General features: G+C 50.2%; 1 protein-coding gene across 6 annotated transcripts in view; it reads left to right on the top strand.

Annotated features, from left to right (window-relative positions):
• The window catches only part of CAMKK1 (calcium/calmodulin dependent protein kinase kinase 1), a 97,622-nt gene that overhangs the window by 49,795 nt on the left and 28,541 nt on the right, over nucleotides 1-19,286 (top strand). For all 6 annotated transcript variants that reach the window (XM_038157817.1, XM_038157818.1, XM_038157820.1 and 3 more), the window contains 6 exons: nucleotides 38-91; nucleotides 7,183-7,234; nucleotides 8,187-8,320; nucleotides 8,914-8,950; nucleotides 11,158-11,179; nucleotides 13,069-13,157. In XM_038157817.1, coding sequence (XP_038013745.1) covers nucleotides 38-91; nucleotides 7,183-7,234; nucleotides 8,187-8,320; nucleotides 8,914-8,950; nucleotides 11,158-11,179; nucleotides 13,069-13,157 — 388 coding nt within the window. The remainder of the gene's footprint in view (nucleotides 1-37; nucleotides 92-7,182; nucleotides 7,235-8,186; nucleotides 8,321-8,913; nucleotides 8,951-11,157; nucleotides 11,180-13,068; nucleotides 13,158-19,286) is intronic.

Genomic DNA, 19,286 nt, shown 5'->3' with positions numbered 1-19,286 from the left:
CTGCTGACCTGACCGTGCAATTCCTGTTCATTTTCAGGGCTCCTACGGCGTGGTGAAGCTGGCCTACAACGAGAACGATGACAAGTATTATGTGAGTGTGCCTCTGCTCTGCTCCTCTCTGCTGCTGCTGCTGCTGTCCCCCCTGGCAGCTGGCTGCTCTCTGCCTGGCTGCTTTCAGCAGGTGCCCTTGAGATCTGGGGGCTTGCAGGAGCTGAGGCTCCCCTGGGCACGGAGCCACCGGGTGGGTGCCTTATGTAACAGGCAGGCTGCAGAACATGCTGCTGATCTGCCTTGGCAATTCCTAGCTGTGAAGCAGGTCACCTGAAATTAGAGGCATGTGGGTGGTGGTATTCAGCACCTGCTGTGCGTTGGAAGCCTGGCCTGGAAGGAGCAGGGGCAGTTTGTAAGGAAATGGGGGCGTTTCTCAGAAAAAAGCTGAGCAGTGTGGAGGGGCTGGGCAGTGCCAGGCTCCTGCATCCCACCCCCCTGGGGGATGCCTGGGGGACACTGAACCATGCCCGCTGCCAGGGCATGAGGTGTAGGGTGCAAGACTGAAGGTAAATCTTGGGGTATAACAAAGCCAGAGTTGGAGGATTTCACAGAATAAAGAGGTTGGAAGAGACCTCTAAGATCATCGAGTCCCACCTATGCCCCAACAACTAGACTATAGCACCAAGTGCCATGAAAGTGCCATTTCATATTCCAAAAGGCTGCTTTTGCTGAAGGCTCCTGCTCTGGGCCCCCCCTTTCAGAGGGAGCTGGCTCCCAACCATCCCAGCTGGAATTCCTGTGAAATCTGCCTGCAGATGTGCTCATGTCCCTGGGCTTGCCCTGTGGCTTGTTTTGTTCAGGTTGAGAGCAGGACCTGGAAGGAAGGAAAACTTCCTTGCTATGTGTGCCTGTGCCTGGAGGCTTCTGGAAAAAGCTTCCAGCAGTTTCTGATGAATCCCAGGGTAGGAATCTGCTGAGCTGTGTGCTTGCAGTGCTGTTGAACCTCAACCCAACACAGCCCTGCTGCTGCACGGTGCATTTGCTAAGAGCGTGCTGCTGTTGCTCCTGCATGTGGATGGAAATGGGCCCAGCAGAGCAGCCAGGCAGGCTGGCGTGCTGCCTTGGGACAAAGGGGAAGAGAATGTGCTGTGGAACATAAAGCATGCTCATTCCCCACTGCTCCCCAGATAGTTTTTCCTCCCTGACTCTTTATTACAAGTGACACACCAGGCTGAAGTGGTCAGGTGGGAATTGTGTGCCTGTGGGTATTCCTCAGCCTTTCTGGGCTTCCAGCAGGCATGGAACTGCAGCAGGAATGTCTTGAAATGAAGGATGGAAGAGATGAGACAGAAATCTGGACAAGGTGCCCTGGAGCTGGCCAAGGAAAGGAGCCACAATTCTTTCCATCTCCCATCCCTTCCAGGCTGATTCACAGCTGCACCAGAGCTTTTTCCAATGGCTCCTTTTCTCTGCTGCCCTCCAAATCCTCCCTGCCATGCCCTGCAGCAGGATGGTTTGCTCTGCAGAGAGTGAGGGTGCCAGCCCTGGCTTCCCTGATCCATCTGTCCCACCAGCACAGGCATGCCAGCACCAGTAGCACAGAGTGGGAATGCATCACATCCACAAATCATGTTTATTTCCAGCTGAAAATACTTTTCCTTTGAAAATTGTAATCCTTACATTTTGGCACTGCCCTTTTTTTCAAGAAATGCCATTGGGGTGGCAGTGGTGGGCAGGGCATCTGTTACAGCTCAGCAGGGGAGAGCTGGGTTTAGGGTAGCATTGCCTGCTGCATTCCTGTCCCTGCTTGGGATGCAGATTAACCCCGTGGATGTAGATTCAGCTGGTCACATCAAAACCAAAAGTGAAAGCCTGTGTGCAGGTTAGCCTGGTGTGTGTTAGTTAATCCCCACTTAATCTTGGATTCTAATCTTAGCAAACACTTTAAAAGTGCTGCAGCCTGGGAGGGGCATCGTGCCTGGGGGCTGCTTGAGCCTCACCTGAGGGCAGGCAGGGCACAAGGACCCCCTTAGTGCCAGCCCTGCAGGGATGTGCTCTTTGCTTCTCCCCATCCTCCTTTTGGGCTTGAGCTGGATCCTGGGCTGGGAAGGTGGTGCTGGGAAGTGTGTGGAGGGTTGGGCCTCTCTGAACTACATGTCCCTTGTCCTTTTTCCCCTCTTGGCAGGGCAGGGGGAGCTGTCCCCCTCCCCAGTGCAGCCACATGCCTGGCACCCTCATCCTCCCAGCCACCTGTGCTTGTTTTCTGGAGGGCAAGCCGTGGTGGAGACACCTCTGCTTTTCCAAAACATTAAGCCAGCTCAGGAGCTGGCAGACTTTTCAAAGCTTCAGAGAAACAGCTGATTGCATAACTGGCTAATGGTTGCTTAGCTCTCCACCTGCCTGACCCTGGAGCTGAGACAGCTTCCATCCTGCCCTGCTTGTCCTTCCCATCCCTGTTCCTCAGCAGTGCACCCCAGGGGTACCTAATGACTCTTACCAGCAGTTAAGAGAAGCAATTGGGATTCTAATAGTTGAGAAGGGCCTTTTCTGTGTGTTTGTGTTCCCCCAGATTTAGCTCTGGAGGGTGTTTTTTGTCTCAGTGGTGAAAAGCAGTAAGAAGTAATGGGAGGAAATCAGCCCCTGGTTGGCCTTTAGTGAGCAAGGCCAGGTCGGAGGGGCTTGGAGCATTCTGGTCTAGTGGAAGGGGTCCTTGCCCATGGCAGGGAGATGGAACTGATGATCTGTAAGGTCCCTTCCAACCCAAATCATTCTAGGATATTCTGCTTCTATAACTGATTTCCATTTGCAGAGGTTCAGCGTGAGGCCAGGGTGTTGCTGCCTTTATTGTCTTTAAGCTAGTGTGCTGCAATAACAAGGACCAAAATTGTTAAAAAAATAAGAAAAAAATTATTTGGGTGTATAATTCAGAGTGTGGCTCCTGATTCTTGCTGAGGTGTGGGACCCTTTGCTAGCTCCCTTCAAAAAGGCAGAGTTTATAGGGAGCAAGGACTGAACAGAGCTCCTGTCAAAGCCAAAGGAAAGATTGCTGCTGCTTTAATGAGTTTTGGATCTGGCCTAGAATTAGGAAAAACTCTCAGGAAAAAAATTCAACCACCACATTTGGGAAAAAATGTAGATGGGTTGTGTTTACTTTGTGGGTTTTTACCTTCCATTAAAGATGAGGGAGTGCTTCTAAGAGCTTTGCCCTTGGTTGCTGTGAGCACCACGGTGCCTGGGAGGGCTGTGAAGTGTCCTGGCTCACATCACTGGATGCTGGGAATGTGTTAGGCCATGGAAACTGGAATTTCTGCACAAGGTATGTGAGCCAGTGCTCCCTCCAAGGAGGAGACCCCACTGGAAAGCAGAGCAGGCTGCCAGAGCAGAGGACCCTGCTGCTCCTGGGGCACATGAAGCTGTCACAGCTGTGGGGCTCTGCCAAGGAACCCTTTACACTGGAACAGTTTCAGTGTCTCAGTTTGAAGGAGATGCTTTGACAATGACTAAGGGAAAAATCAAAGGCCAAGTTCTGTGAAAAAGCAGCAAATAAAAAGCAAAGGCAAATGTGTCCAAGGAGAGATCTAGATTGGAATCATTGTGCTGATGGAATTTGATTCTTTGATGCCTCAGGTCATGTCTTTCTCCTATTTTCAATCTCTAAATCAGCTTGCAAAGAAAAGTGGTTATGATGGGCATTTGTTATGCTGCTGCTGGAATAAGGCAACAGCATTTAGGTTGTCAGTGGATTTTTTTTTTTTATCCTTCTTTTTTAATCTTGTTTCCTAAGAAACAAGATTTGTGTGATTGTGCTCTCTGCCTCTGTTTGTACCCAACAATCTTTGCACAGAGGGCTGTTTCCTACCAAGTCTCGGTGATGGGGAGAAATTCCTTCCAAGTTTATGAAAGGAGTGGCTGAACAAAGGGCTGCTGCTGAGAAGGTGGCCAGCAGCAAGCCTTGAACTTTCCAGCCCCTGGAGAACCCACTTTGGTTGCCATCCAGGCAGGAAGGGAAGGCACAGCTCCTGCATTTCCCATCCCCTGGCTCACAGAGCAGCTGCTGAACCACTGCCAGCTGCTCTCCAGAGCAGTGGGGAGCAGCAAAGGGATCTCTGGCTTAGTCCAACACCTCGTGCTGCTCAGCTGAGGGCTTTGAGGGGCTGGCCCACCCAGGGTGACAGCAAGATCCTTGGGAGGCAGCTGGGGACAGGCGAGCTCCAGGACAGCATCCCTGCTGGGGTGGCACAGTGTGGATGGGGCACAGCCTGATGATGGAATTCTGCTGGTGGGACAAAAGGTGACAAACACAGGAGCAGGATTTTAAGGCCATGGCAGCTAAGCCTGTCTGGTTTAGGATTTTCTTTCAGTTCATAACACTCCTCTTTCTCATCAGAGCTTCCTTCTCAGCTGCTTTGTCTGAAGGATGTTGTTGTTCGACAGGACAGGGGAGGAAGGGCTGGAAATACTCTCTGGTCTGTTCAGCATTTCCACACAGTGTCGTCATGCACTAGCAGAGGATTCAGGTGGTTGGTAGAGACCTTTGAGCAGCATCCCACTCCCCTGGGAGCTGCAGGTAGGGACTGTGCACAGGCTTCTGCCCTTGCAGCACAAGTCTCTTCCCTAGCAAATAAAATGACATTCTAAGCACTGTGAGAGCATCACCAAGGACAGGTGATAAGTTCACTTGGCTCAGTCATTTTGTCACCCTTCCCTCCCAAAACCAATGGCATTTTTGCCTTTGTCATTACCCACAGCTTGTGGTCCTGCTGCTGTGAAAGCTGCTGTGCCACGGGCATTCCTCCTCTCCATAAGCCTGGGATCTCCTTTCCCTTAGGCAGCTTCCCTGTGGCTTCCAGCTGTAGGGTTGATAGGAAGAGAGCAGTAAGCTTAGATAATAAACATACATCAGAGAAAAGCACACGGTTCCTGCTGTTTCTCCAAGGGAGATGCCAAGACCCGTGTCCACGCGGGAGCAGTCGGAGGAGGATGTGTGGAGGAAATCTCCAGGCTCCCTCTTTTCCTGAGAAGACTGAAGCAACGCTTGCCTGTGCAAAGGGAAAATCCCTCAGCTTGGCTCTGAGCTGGTTCTTTATCAGAAAGGCATTATCTGGGTAATTAGCTCTGCCTGTGAGTACAAATGTCTTTGGCTCTGTCAGGCACTGGGCCTGGAAGGAGAGGTTTGCTGAGGCATCCCTGAGATGCTCCCAGTGCAGCAGCCGCCATTCAGGAGGAAGCCTGGTCCTGCCAGCTCACTCTAATTAAAGTGAAGCTTCCCAGCCACGTGCCCTCCTCTCTGCTCTTGTGATAATTAAGTGGTTCTGGCCTGTTGCATGATGAACTTTGCTGTTTGTCCCTGTTTGAGTTTGTCAGCACAGTGGGACAGGTCCTCTCTTCTGACCCAGCCCTGCCTGTGCAGCAGCAGATACTGGTGCTCCAAGCTGGTATAAACATTTCCTGGTGCTTCTTTCCAGCAGTAGTGGTGCTTTGCAGTCAACTCTCCTACAATGCAGTAACTCCCCAGTGCCCCTCAAGTGTCCTTCAAGGAGTTTGGGTGACAGCAGTAGCTCCTGTTCCCTCCACTTCTGTCCCCAAGAGCAAGTCCTGTCTTAGCTTAGTTCCTCTCTGTGCCTTCCTGCTCCCTACAGCTTCTCCTGGGAAAGACTGTCCTGATGTGAGCATGGCTGGAGATGATGGTTCAGTTCCTCGGGCTGAGGCCCCCAAGCTCCCAAACCTGGGAGCTTTGAGCAGCAAATTGCATCTTCTATTTTGTCCTTTTTCTGAAGCTCCTTGCCAGAAGGCAGCAAGGACTCAAGATGGGATTGGAGCAAGAGGAGAGTTCTCCTCCTGGGTTGGCAATGGTTGAAAGAGAAATGGATGTACTAATTCCTTTGATTTTTCTCATAAATTTTCATTATGGAGAGATAAAATGGGAAGCGTGGGAAGTCCTGCAGGCTTGGTGCTGGCCGTATTTGGAGGTGGTTGTGCACATCTTGGATCCTCTTCCAGCAGACCATGAGTCATTTGGCTGCCTGCATTGGACACAGAGCTGTGCTAAGTCAAAGATAAGCACTTCTGAGTCTGTCTCTCAACACCATCATTTCTAACAGTTGGTTTGAGCTGTCAGGCAGGATTGAAACACTGCAGTGACTCTTCTCAGTTACACGGGTGCAAATCCAGAGGATTCCACTGGACCAGCACCAAAAATAACAATCCTTTCAGCAAGCCATGAACCTGGGAGCACTGATGGGAGGTGGGGATGTTTGGGCACGTGGTGCCATCACTGCCAGGAACAACAGCTTGGGAAGGAGCTCACTGGAATGGGTTTGGTGGCCTCTTCCTGGTATGTGTGTTAAAAACAGGTAGTGGGGCAGAGACCCTGCCTCTGTGGCACTGATGCAAAATTCCTGGGAGTTGGACTGTGTGCTGCAGGACTCCTTGGTTGGTTAGATTGTGTGGGGGTCACTCCAGTGTGAATTACACATTGGATGCTGTATTAATAGGAGTAACCCCTTAGGCCAGGGGAAGGAGGGAGTGACCATCCCAGCTCCTGGAAGCACAGACTGTTTTCCTAAGCAAATTGTACCCTGAGCTGGTTTCTCATTAAATATTCATCTGCTGGGCCACTCGAGGGGTTTGAGTGGCCCTCCAAAAGGTTATTAATGCAAAGAGCAGATGGAGGCACAAACTGTTTATTAAATTCAGATTGCCTTTTGCCACTATGCTAATGCCAGCTGGATGGCAGGAGGAATTACCCTGACCGCTTCCCACGCCTCAGCTGCCTGGGTTCAGTTCCTTCTTATACCCCCTGACAAGACCAAACATGAGATGAAGCAGCCTTGAAGTGGCTCTGAGCTGGAACATGGCCATAACATCATCCAAAACAGTGGGTCTGCCAGAGGAACCCACTCTTCTCCCAAGCTTCTGCCCCAGATGCAGAAATTTGGCTCCTTTTTCTTTGTCCATTTGGAAATAAATCAAATTTTTTCATGGGGAAAACCAAATGGGACAAAAGGTTAGCAGTGCTTTGAGGAAAGCCTGGGTCAGTGTCTGTCTGGTGTGGCCACCAGTGAGCAGGACCCTTCTCTAGGCTGAGGAGCAGCCCTGAGCCAGTCCCTGATGCCCAGCATACTCCAGGTCACAGCAATCAGCTTTTTGGCTCTTGTTCAGTTTTAACACTGTTTTTTTTCCTTCCTCCAGGCTATGAAAGTCCTCTCCAAAAAGAAGCTCTTGAAGCAGTATGGATTTCCACGTGGGTATCTCACATTTAGAGGTCTGCCTGTTGTCCTCAGCCAGATTTCTCTGTAGAAACATTGTCTGCAAGGAGTGCAGAACGTGGCCTCCTGTGACAGCTGCCCATGTTAAAATGGAGCTGGTTAAAAGGGGGTGGTGAGGGGGCAGATACAGCCACAGGGAAATCAAGCACACTCAGTAATGAGATGCCTGGCTCTGATTTTTGAGAGTCTCTTTGAAGTGGTGACTCTTCCATGATCACCATTTATGAAGCCTAGTTAAGCCCTGGAATTAGGCAGGGTGTTCCCCTCCTTCCCTTACCCCTGGGATAGCACCTGGGTGCAGGCTGGGCCATGGGATGCCCCAGCTGGGAGCAGCTGGTCTCAATGGGACTTGGAGAGCTCAGCTCCAGGTGGGACACTGCAAAGCTTTGGGATGAGAACAAGATGAGATCTTCCAGAACAGCTGGAGGGGTGTGGTGGTGTTCGAGGGTCCCCAGGACGAAGGAAGAGATGAGAATCTTGACTTCATGTTTCAGAAGGCTGATTTATTATATTATGATATATATTATATTAAAAATGCTATGCTAAAAGAATAGAGAGAAAGGATACATCAGAGAGCTAGAAAGGAATAGAATGGAATGAATAACAAAAACCTGTGACTGCTCAGAGCCTCGACACAGCTGGACTAATGATTGGCCATCAAGCAAAAACAGTTCATGTGAGACCAATCAAAGATGAACCTGTTGGTAAACTGTCTCCAGAGCACATTCCACAGCCGTCAGATAGTTATTGTTCACATTTCTCTCTGAGGCTTCTCAGCTTCTCAGGAGAAAATCCTAGCGACAGGATTTTCATAAAATATCACAGTGACAGAGGGGTGTGCAGAGGCAGAGGGGCCAGTGCTGCTCATCCTGTGGGCAGGTGCTGCTGCCAAATGGGGAATTCCTCACTGTGCTGTCCCACTTGCAGGTCGGCCTCCTCCCAGAGGGTCAAAGGCATCCTCTGGAGAGCAGCCCAAGCCCATGGCACCCCTGGACAGAGTCTATCAGGAAATAGCCATCCTAAAGAAGCTGGACCACATCAATATTGTTAAGCTGATAGAGGTGAGCTGCTTCTCCACCCTAAGTTATGCTGAAACAAATCTGGTTTGTATTACAACAAGAGGATTTTTCTTCAACTGTTCCAACTTCAGCCAGAATTGGTTTAATATAGATGTTCAGAAACTGAGGCTGGTGATTCCAAGCAAAGTCTTACTGACTGTGTAGGACAAACTGCACTCTTGCCCGAGCTCTGGGCTGGTGCCCAGGAGAAGGCAGCTCACTGTGCTGGTAGAAACAGCAGTGAGCTTTGATCACTGAAACTCATGTGCAGACAAGCCTGGGAAGGTGCACAAGTGCAAGGCTTCAGTGCCATTTTCATTATTGATTGAGGTCAGTTTAGGACAACAGTGCCTTTATTGGGAGGCTGCTTCTCCAAATACAGGAAGAAGCCCAGATTTTTCTGGAGACAAGAAAATCTGTCTGCCAAAACCCCTCCAAATTCTCTGCAGGACTCTCTAAATATTACCCTGAATTGTTCTCAGTGTTCTGCAGCTCAGCACTGTGTACTGAGATTGTTACTTGCTTAAAAATCTTTTTTTTTCCCTGCTGTTTTTCACTTTTTTTCCTCTTTCTCCTATTTCTCTGTGATCTCTCAGGTCCTTGATGATCCTGCAGAGGACAACTTGTACATGGGTATGTGAGTCTCATAAGCTAGCAGAACCATCTGGGCTTGGGCCTGGTGCTGCAAGTGACAGGTGCCAGGACTCGGGGTCAATACGGGAGGAAACTTGTGCCAACCTCTGCAGACTTTCTTGTTTTCTGCCAAGTTAAAACACCTGTAAATGCAGCTGGGATGGAAAGGCCCCATGCAGTAGGGTAAGGCAGCCTTGTGTCAGTACAGCTGTGCATGTCTCTTTGCCATGGGGACGCTGAAAAGGCCTGGCAGCAGCTGATTCCAGCCCCAGAGCCAGGAGAGAAAAGAAGGGTGCAGGATGGTTTCCTTGTCCTCCTGCTAGGAAACTTCTGTAGGCTGTGGATAGTGGTAGTGACTCCAGAGTCACTCCGGTCTTGTCTGGGAGTGTTCCCTGTCACCCCTGCAGAGGCTGTGACCACCCTGGTGAGCCTCAGGAGCTCCTAAGGGAGCAGCACTCCCACCTCTGGTGGGGAAGCCATGCCTGACTGGGTGTTTATGCAGAGGGTGAGCGAATTCCACCCATTTTGTCTTCCTCTCCTCCAAACCCTGACAGTGCCAGCCACCCCTAACCCCCATTTGGGTAAAACACTGAGGGGCAGGCCTGGGAGGCCCTGAGGTGCCCTCTGAGATAGGCTGGAGGAGGGGCTGCCTGACCCTTTTACATCTCTGCTTCCCAAACTGTTTCCTGATGAAGCAGGTTCAAAGACTGCTCCTCATGAAATAATTATGGGACACTTGTGAAGCTGCCTGGAGGAGGACTCTGCCTAGCAAATGAAGCAATTTGCCTTTGAAAGGCCACTTTTCCCTTTGGGCTGAAGCCCCAGTGGCATCTGGCAGCATCTCAAAGTGATGGCACTGGTGGTGGGGAGGGTGATTGAGGCTGTTGTTTGAAGGCCTGAACTCGTGGGGATGGAGGAAAGGGGAGAGATGAGGTAGAAAGCTGCAGAGGGGAAAAATAACCCCAAACCTAAACCAAGCTCTATCTGTGGAGTGAGAGACTCATCCCAGAAACAGCAGCAACAGCAGCAGGCCAGGTAGGGAGTCTCCTGGTCGTGTTGGAGGTTGTGCTGGTCCTTGAGTGATGAGCAGAGGCCATGTCCCTGTTGTCCATGTTCCATCACCCCTTTCCTCTGCCTGAGATCCCCTCAAGTTCAGGCACACCCAGCTCCTGCCCCTGCAGTTCCCTTGGCAGAAGGAGCAGCACTGCTCAGTGCTGAACTCCTGCAAGTGGGTGTGCTCCCTCCTGCTGCCGCCCCAGCTGATGATAACTGCACCTTTCTCCTTCCAAAAATGCCCCCTACTGCAGAGCAGATCTAGAGGAAGAGGTGTTTGCTCCATGCCTGTGGCTGCTGGGATCAGACACTGCAGTGAGCACTTGGCTGTGTGTCACTGGGATGGGGTGGCAGCAGGCACCGAGCACCCTGCAGAGGTGCAGGGTGGTTGAATAATGAAATGCTTCCACAAGCTGCAGCTTCTGGAGGGCAAGAAGAGCCAATTCAGGCTGCCCTGTTGTGTTTGTACCTTCAGAGGATCCCACACCCCAGTGCTTTGGGGAGGGGATCTGCTCGGGTATTTTGGGAGGTGCAAGAAATCCCTGTGTAATTCTTGGGAAAGAGCTCTCCTACTCTAGATAAACGCAGACCTTTCTCCTGTTTGCAGAGCAGGATCAGAAAAACACTTTTCCCCAACCTCCTAATCAAACACACAAACTCATGTGCTCTGCAAACCCCAAATCACAGCAGCAAATCCTCTTCAGTGGCTCCTGCCAGGGAGTGTTTGGCTCTGACAAAGCTGTAGCTGTGCTGCTGATTGACACAGCAGAAATGGAGCAGCATGTTCTTACAGCATCTCCTTTGCTATCAGCAGTTTAGTGGAAATATCACACCAAACACCCTCCCTTGGAGGTAAAACAGGGCTCAAATCATCCAGGCTGACACCCAGAGCAGCAGCACCGTGGGTGATGAATTAGCACCCACTGTGTCCCTGTGCAGAGCTGGCAGGAGGGGGGATATTTGTCTGTGCTGAAGAGATGAATATTTTCATTTTGCATCCTCTGGTGTCCTTGTCATGGGTGAGGGAAGAGAAATGAGTGGAGATAAATTGATTTTGCAGGTATAGGAATGGATGTGTTTTTGTAGGTGATGAATAACAAATAAGCCCAGGCTGCTCTTCTCATTCATTCATGGTTTCTTTCCTTTTCTTGCAGTGTTTGACCTCATGAGGAAAGGGTAAGTAGCCTTTCTGGGGTCCCTTCTGTTGAAAATGTTGGTGTTCATCATCAGGTTCCCATGTGAAATGGAGGTTTGATGTGTCCAGTGGGGCAAACCCTGTCTGCAGGGCAGGCAAAACCCAGCTTTGCACTGCTGCAGCCTGGAATGATGTGAACAGAAATGGGCTGGGAGGACATGTCCTGGTGCCAGACTCTGATCTGGAAAACAAATTCTTTGACAATTCCTCAGCAGGTGCCTGGAAGAAAAGGTTTAAATAGGAACATTCTGCTGGGTTCCAGCCTCAGGGTGGCTTCCTCTGACACAGGGTGTGTGCTTGCACCGAGGTTTACTTGCCACCTGCTGCCTTACTCTGCCCTCAGCACTAACCCCTCATGGGAGGCTGTGCTGTTGGCACATTTCCTTTGCACAGTAGAAGAAGGGATAAGGTGGTGAGAGGTTCCTCACTGCTCTTTGCTACACCTGCCCTGATTCTGCAGCTCTCCAGTCCCAGTGAGGTCATGATTTCTGTGCCCAGGATGGAGGAGAATCCCAGAGCGTTTTTTTTCTCTCTGGCCCCTTGAACAAGCTGCCAGCTCCAGTGGGTTGCTGGCAAGAGGCTCCCCAGTCTCCCTGGTGATCAGGCTGATGCCTGACCTGTAGGAGTAAACAGCTGAGGCTGGGGAACCTGTGGCTCATCCAAGTGCAGCCTGGCTGCCTCTGGCAGGAGGCAATTAGACTCCATTAGTGGCTCTGCCAGCCCCGCTCTCACATTTCTCCCTGGTTTCAGCAACAGAAAAATGTGCATAAAAGAGGGAGGGAAGGCAGTGGCAGGAAAAAGCAAATGGGAGGTGAAGGTCATCAATCAAATGGGCAGCCAGGGAGAAGAGGGAAATGCTGCAGGAAGGATTTGCTGGTGGGTGCTGAGGGGAAGAGCCACACAGCCTGGTTTTGGTAGTGGGCTGTTCTCTAGCAGGGTTTGGCTTGTCAGGATGGTGTCCCAGGAGCACTCAGTCAAATCCAGCTGTAGTCAGTGGATGTGTGTGCACATGCAAAGCCAAGCTGCTGAGCCCAGGCAGGGTTAGCTCCCAGTGCAGTGAGGTCCTTAGCTCCAGCCATTCCTCCACGGGGGAACAGCAGATTCTGACTGGCTCTTACATCCTCTTTGCCCTCAGCTTTCAGCAGGCACAGGCAGAAGAGGGGCTTCTAGAGGAGACTGCTTCCCTCAGCAGTGGCAGCATTCAGAAGAAAGGAGAGGAGAAGCTGACCATGTAACCTTGGCTCTTCAGGGCTGAATGGCTGAGCTCTGGTGGTGGCTGAACCCTGAGCAGCTAAATGGGCTTTTAAAGCAGTTTAGCACAATGCACAGCAAATACTCCCATTTAACCTTTGAGGCAGTGGTTGGTGTCTAGATTCTGCCTCAGTGCAGACCAGCTGCACAATGATATTGTGTCAGGACTGAGCCCCAGCAGGCAGGACATGCAGTGCACAGCAACGGGCACTGAGCCCACTGCTGACTGGGATCTCATGGCAGTGCTGGTGCTCACAGCCACGGGCAGCTTCAGCAGGAAGCCAAAGGCCAGGTCCAGCTTTGTTCTTCTCCCACTGGGACTGTCAGTGAGAAGTGTTTGTCTTATTTGGTGCAGGCATCAGCAGTTAATCCTGATGATGATGAGGGCTCTGTGGCTCATGCTGGCTCAGGGCTACGCAAAGCCACCCATCACTAGCCAAGCTCAGTAACCAAAGCATCACCACCCCCAGACAGAATGGGCACACCTCCATCCTGTGTTACAGCACCTTTTGGGAGCCTGGCCCTCAGTGCTGGGACATGGTGATGGAGAGCAAACTGCTCCAGCAAGGGGTGTTAGTGGCCTTTGCAGAGCACTGAGTGGCTGTCCCTGTCCCCACAGGCCTGTCATGGAGGTGCCCAGTGAGCAGCCCTTCAGCGAGGAGCAGGCTCGGCTCTACTTCCGAGACATCGTCCTGGGCATCGAGTACTGTGAGTACCCAGCACCAGCAGGGCTGCAGAGCTCTGCCTCAGCCCCTGCGGGGGAGATACAGAGAAAATTCTCCAAGCCTGACAGAAGGCTCACACAGTGTGCATCTGTATGCAAACCTTGAGATAAGAAATGCTGGCTTAGAAATACCATGGAATAGGACTGACAGTGTTGAGAGAGAAATGGAACTAGAAACAAGTCTCAAAGGATGACCTTACAAAAAAGACTAGATATTGTAAATGCAGGTCTACTGACAAGGGGAGAGAACGATGCATCTGACTTCTATGTTCTCAGACAGCTAATTTATTACTTTATTATACTGTATTATATTAAAGAATACTAAACTATACTAAAGAATACAGGAAGGATACTTACTGAATGCTAAAAGATAATAATGAAACTCGTGACTCTTTCCAGAGTCCTGACACAGCTTGGCCCTGATTGGCCAAAGAGTGAAAACAGCTCACAGCAGAACCCAATGGAACAATCACCTGTGGGTGAACAATCTCCAAACACATTCCACACGAGCACAACACAGGAGAAGCAAATGAGATCAGAATTGTTTCCCTTTTCTCTGAGGCCTCTCGCTGCCTTTCAGCTTCCCAGGAGAAAACCCTGGGCAAAGGAATTTTTTCAGAGAATGTGAATGCCACAACTAGATACTTTGGAGAACTAGAACTGTGAAAGATGCATTGCAGTAGGACCCATGAGAGGTCATTTTAGATGATTGGCTTTAAAGCATTTACAGCATGGTGTGGGTAAAGCTGATAGACCAAGAAACACAATTTATTGTAATTAAGAAATAGTTAGCTTCCAATTGTGATAGTGGGAATTATAACATCTGTATTGTCTCACTCTTCTCATGAGACTGAAGATGGAATAAAAGTTTTTAAAATGCCTCTCAGTTGCCCCATCTCTGGGTCAGTAAAGGGTATTGTCCAATACCCCTGCTCAGCTGGGGAGGGGCATCTTGGCCCTGGGGGGCTGTTGGATGAGCCAGAGAGGTCCCCTTGCATTGCCTGTAATGGGGTTGCTGTTGGAGGTGGCCCCACTCAGATTGGGTTTACCCAGGAAGTGTCACAGAATGCTTAGGAAGGACATAGGGCAAATAGTGCCTCTCTTTTTCCTTCCATTTATTTCTTTTTGGAGACTGTTTTTGAATGCAGAGCCAGAAAATGGGTGTTTGTAGTGTCATGGATTCAGCCAGTCAGGTTCAGCTGGAACAAATCCCTGTCTCTGGCTTAGCAGGGCAAGCACTGGCCATGGCAGAGCTGGTGAGCAGCACAGGGAGGATGTCTGTTCTTGTGCACCCCTGTGCAGAACCCATCTGAGTGACTCCTGTGTGTCCATCCCTGTGCAGAACCCATCGGAGTGACTCCCTGTGTGTCTGTCCTTGTGCAGAACCCGTCTGAGCGACTCCCTGTGTGTCTGTCCTTGTGCAGAACCCATCTGAGTGACTCCCTGTGTGTCTGTCCTTGTCCATCCCTGTGCAGAACCCATCTGAGTGACTCCCTGTGTGTCTGTCCTTGTCCATCCCTGTGCAGAACCCATCGGAGTGACTCCCTGTGTGTCTGTCCTTGTCCATCCCTGTGCAGAACCCATCTGAGTGACTCCCTGTCACTCAGGGCTGTGTGGTGATGAGAGCCCAGCACTGTGTGCCCTCCCAGGGAGGAGGTGGATCAAGTGTGTTCCCAGCTCTGCCCAGACTCCAGAGCAGGGTTCCTCTCTGTAGCCTGTTTGATTATTGTCACCTTTCTAGGTGACATCTTGTCCTCATGTGGCTGAGGCCAGACTCCCTGCCGAGTGCCTGTTCTGCAGAGTACAGGGAGCCACGAGAGGTCTGTGACTGACAGCAGGGATTTTTGTGGCCCCATTGTCACTGACGTGTCCCTGCTGGCACAAACCTGGCAGGGCTGAGCAAAGAGGGGTCCCTGAGTTAAAGGCACAAGGAGGAATGGTCTGTGTGCTGGCATCCTGAAAGCAGTTAGTGCTTCTGTGCCGCAGCTGCTGGTGAGCTGAGCTTGGCTCTGGGCCTGCTGGGTCTGGTGTCCTCCTGGCAAACAGCCTCTGGGAGCTCAGTGCTCTCAGCTCTGGCTGCTTCCTCTGCACACTGATACCCTAAAGAATTGCCCATGGTGAATTTGGGGAGGAGGAGGCAGTACAGCTTTTGCAGAGGACATTCCCACCTTGCAGGTCTGATTGCTTTCCAGAGGAGACAGCAGATATGTAGATAAGGCGATGCTGTTATTACCTTGTGTTTCAATTGCCAAACAGCTTTTGATTAGATCTGTTAACAGTAGCTCATAAAGCAGCTCCTAAATCTCTTAGGTTGGATGGGCTCTTGTGGATTAATAACTAGGCAATCAAGAAAGCTGGAATACAGCTTTCACAACTGAGAAAAGTCACCAGTACAGTGAAACAGGAACCCATAATGTGGGCTGGGTTGTTCAGTGTATTCCTAAATGACCAGAAAAAGGGTAGAGACCAGTAAGAGACTGATGGTGGCACTGAGTTATTCAGGATAGTTGTTAGAACTGACTGGGAAGAGTGGCCGGAAAATGCCTTGATAGCAAGTGGTGGCATGACAAAATGACAGATAAAAATTCGTGTTTCTGACTGCAGGGTAATGCATGAGGGAGAGAAACACTGAAAATACATACAGTGTGATGGGCTCTAAATTATCTCTTCTCACTCAGGCTTTGTTCTGGATACTTCTCTTGAAAATGCCAGTCCATTACTTAGTGACATTCAGCAAGGCTAACAAGATTTGGGGAATTATTTGGAATGAAGGAAAGAAGAAAGTAGAAAATGTTATTGTGCAGTTATTTGGATCTCTAAGAGCTCTTAGGTACAGACAAGGAGTATCCTGAATATTGCGTGCAGCTTGTTGGCTCAGCCTTAGAAGCAGAACTCCCTAGAACTGAGGGCCAAGAAGGAGGATCAGGATGGTCCTGGAATAGCTTAGGTACAGAGGTATGACCAAAGCTCTTAAGACAGGAAAATTATCTTGGGAAGGGATGCTATGGCAGAGGCTTATAAAATCCTAAGTGTCAGGGAAGTGCTGGACAGGAAGTGAATATTTTCTGTCTCTAAAAACACAATGGATAGCAACCTAAAAAAAACACAAACCTAATGGATAGCAAACAAAATAATCAGGTAGCTACTTTAAACTAGGAAGAATTACTCACTCTCAACCACTGAGGGAGAACAAGTCTCTGAGCATAATGGGCCTTGCTGAGGCAGAGGAACATGTTTTGAGGGTCTCAGTCCCTCTCCACACTGAAATGCAGCACCACCTCATTTTTTGTCTTAAACCAGCAGGGAATAAAATCAGTGTTGGCAAGTCTGACAGTCCAAAAGCTTCCAGGTGCTGCCAAAATTAGTCAGGTCACCCCAGAAAGTTGGTAGAAGTTAATATATGAATGAGAATCTCAAGACTGTCTTTGAGTAGAGCTTGAAGGATGAAGATGCAGCTTTTTATATTCCCATTAGCATTCAGATTGCAGCAGAGCCTGTGTGCCTCAGCTGGGAGAGTCAAGCTCTGCTGTGCTGGATGCTGCTGCAGGAACCGTTCCTGCTCAGAGGAAACTTTGAGTTTAGTACACAGGAAAAAATCCCAGCAAAGTGGGGGTAGTCTAAAGCAGAGAGAATTAAATTTAACAATAAATTATAGGATGCCCAAGCACTCCCAGCAACAGGAACAATAGGATGCTTTGTTTTGGACCATTGAGTAACCACTTATTTTATTAGCAAATGAAAGTTAAAAATGGTGTTCTCTCTGAACTGCTGGGTAAATGCATGGCAATTATTATATAATTAAGAGGAAAAGTGCACTGTTTGTGCATGCTGAAGGAAAAGTGTTGCCAGGCAATCCAGAGATTGCAAGGTAATTTTAATGTAAGCATCCATAATTGTTGTGCAATTTGGGAGGCTCAATAACCATGCAGCTGCTTGAAGCTCACAGTCATCACAGCAGCAAATGCATCATTGTTGGTTGGATTCTATCAGGTTAGAAGTTGCAACCTGGATTCCTGTTGGAGCCTGAGAGGTGCTAATGGTAAACAGGAAGGGGAGCCAAGGTGGTGGGAGCTGTGGGCTGACCTTTTCAATCACTGGTGGTGGCCTGTGACCGCTGTGTGTCTGTGGGACTGCACTCACTGGTTCTCCATGGAGTTTGCCTGGGGTGGAGGCCTCCTGCAGGAGGGCTGGCTGTGGGGGGAAGTTTGGAGGGAAGCAGTGGCCCAGATGATGAGAGCTGGGTGGGAAGCCTGGGCTGGCTGTGGGGGGAAGTTTGGAGGGAGGCAGTGGCCCAGGTGATGAGAGCTGGGTGGGAAGCCTGGCTTAGGCGTGGTGGGAGGCTGGGACAGAGCCCTGGAGAGAGCCAGGAGCTCCCTGATCCGGACAATGGCACAGAGCTGTCAGCTGCTTTAGGCTGGGTTTAGTATCAGGAGTGCACTTTGACACAAACACAGTCCCAGCCCTGTTCAAGGTCTGAGAGTCAGGGAGATCTGCCCATGGCTGAGTCTCCCCTCCTCTGGCCCTGCAGGGCTGGGAATACATTTGGAGTTTAGGCATGGTGGTGTCACTGATTCATGGTTTAGTGTCCCTGTCCCAGGCCTGGCTCAGGGGTGTGGGCAGGGTCAGGAGGGTTCAGGCACATCAAACTGTCACTGGGCTCCTGGTGAAATGGGCCCTTCACAGGAAAGTGGTTTTGCTCCCACTCTCAAGACTTCCCCAGTACTGCTGGCCCTGCTCACCCCCTCAGGAGCTGGGGAGGCAGTCTGGCCTCTGTGAAAGTGCCAGCAGAGTGGTAATTCCAGAGTGTTCTCAAGTGCTTTGGATGGGAAAGTTTGCTGGATTATTTGTGTCATTAACTAAAGCATGTGCTTAAGCATCTCTGTCAATTAGGGATGTGTGCAATTGCCACCCTCTCCACTTGTAACTCCCCTCTAGTAGTGCTTGGCTGGGGTTATTTAAACTTCAGTCTCCCTTCCAGTAAGGCAAACTTTGCTTTCTAGAGATACTCAGCAGAAATGTGTGTGCTGGATAGGAAATGGTCATCATGCTTCATCAGCAGGCATGAGGGATATGCCAGGTAGGTATCCCAGCTTGATCTTAGTGCCAGGACATGAGAATCTTCATTTAGTAGGAATCTCCATTAAGAAGTTTCATTCCTTCCTGAGTAAGGAATAAGAATAAGCAGGCAAAAGGGCTGTCTAGGCAGGAGCCTGGCAGTGACACTGGCCAGGAGCAGACAGTGCAGAACACACGCAAGCGTGGCCCAGGAGAAAACCCTGCTGACTTGCACAGTGACTGTCCCTGCTGCTCTGGAGCTGCCAGCTCAGTATTCCAGTCACAAGAAGCTAACACTGTTTCTGTCAGCCTGGCTGAAGAAGAAAAAAACCTTATTTCCTGCATTCTCTGTAAAAGCCTGCTGTTCTCCTCCTGTGACGGTGTCTAAGGGGGGGCAGTTTTGGTCTCCCCTCTGCAGAGGAAGGCTTGTCTCCTCTGAGCTGTGGGAAGGTAATGACAAGCAGCTAAAGCCATTGGGAAATTCCCTTTCCAGCAGCAGCTCTCTGCAGTGAGAGCTGCAGTGACCCAGGGCCTTGCATGCTGAGCCTGCAGCCTGAACAAAGGCTCTGGCTTTTCAAAGCTAGCTCTTCTGAGATAAGAAACTTGGTTATCAATATATAATTTCCATTATCTTAAAGGAAATTTAAGCAAATGAGCAAACACAGGCTTGTGTCTTCTGAAGAGTATCTAGTGCAGGGTGGGTGCACTGAGGCGTCAGTGGTGCAGATGGTTTGGGCTGGTTTGGCTCTTGGCAGAGGTGAGTTCTTCAGGCTGGTGTGGGCCAGCAGAGCTGGGATATGAGTTTGTGGTGGAGCTGCTGCAGGCTCTCTGTGATTGCCAGTAAGCTGCTTGCTCCCATGTGGGAAATGGGGACCTGCCTCTTCTCTGCCCTTGCCTCTTGCTTGTTGTACAAGTTTGGAGCTCCTCAAACAGAGCAAGTTGAGGTGAGAGCTACAGCTGCAAGGTTCTGGGTGTTATAAATGACACCACCAGGAGAAGAGAGGCTGGCTTGTGTTTTATCACATTCAGACAAGCTCTCCTTAGCTGATAACAACCAA

Source organism: Motacilla alba, chromosome 19 (assembly GCF_015832195.1).
Source record: "Motacilla alba alba isolate MOTALB_02 chromosome 19, Motacilla_alba_V1.0_pri, whole genome shotgun sequence".
Taxonomy (NCBI): Eukaryota; Metazoa; Chordata; class Aves; order Passeriformes; family Motacillidae; genus Motacilla; species Motacilla alba.
Note: the sequence above shows the minus strand (reverse complement) of the source record. Positions and strands in the feature narration are given on the sequence as shown.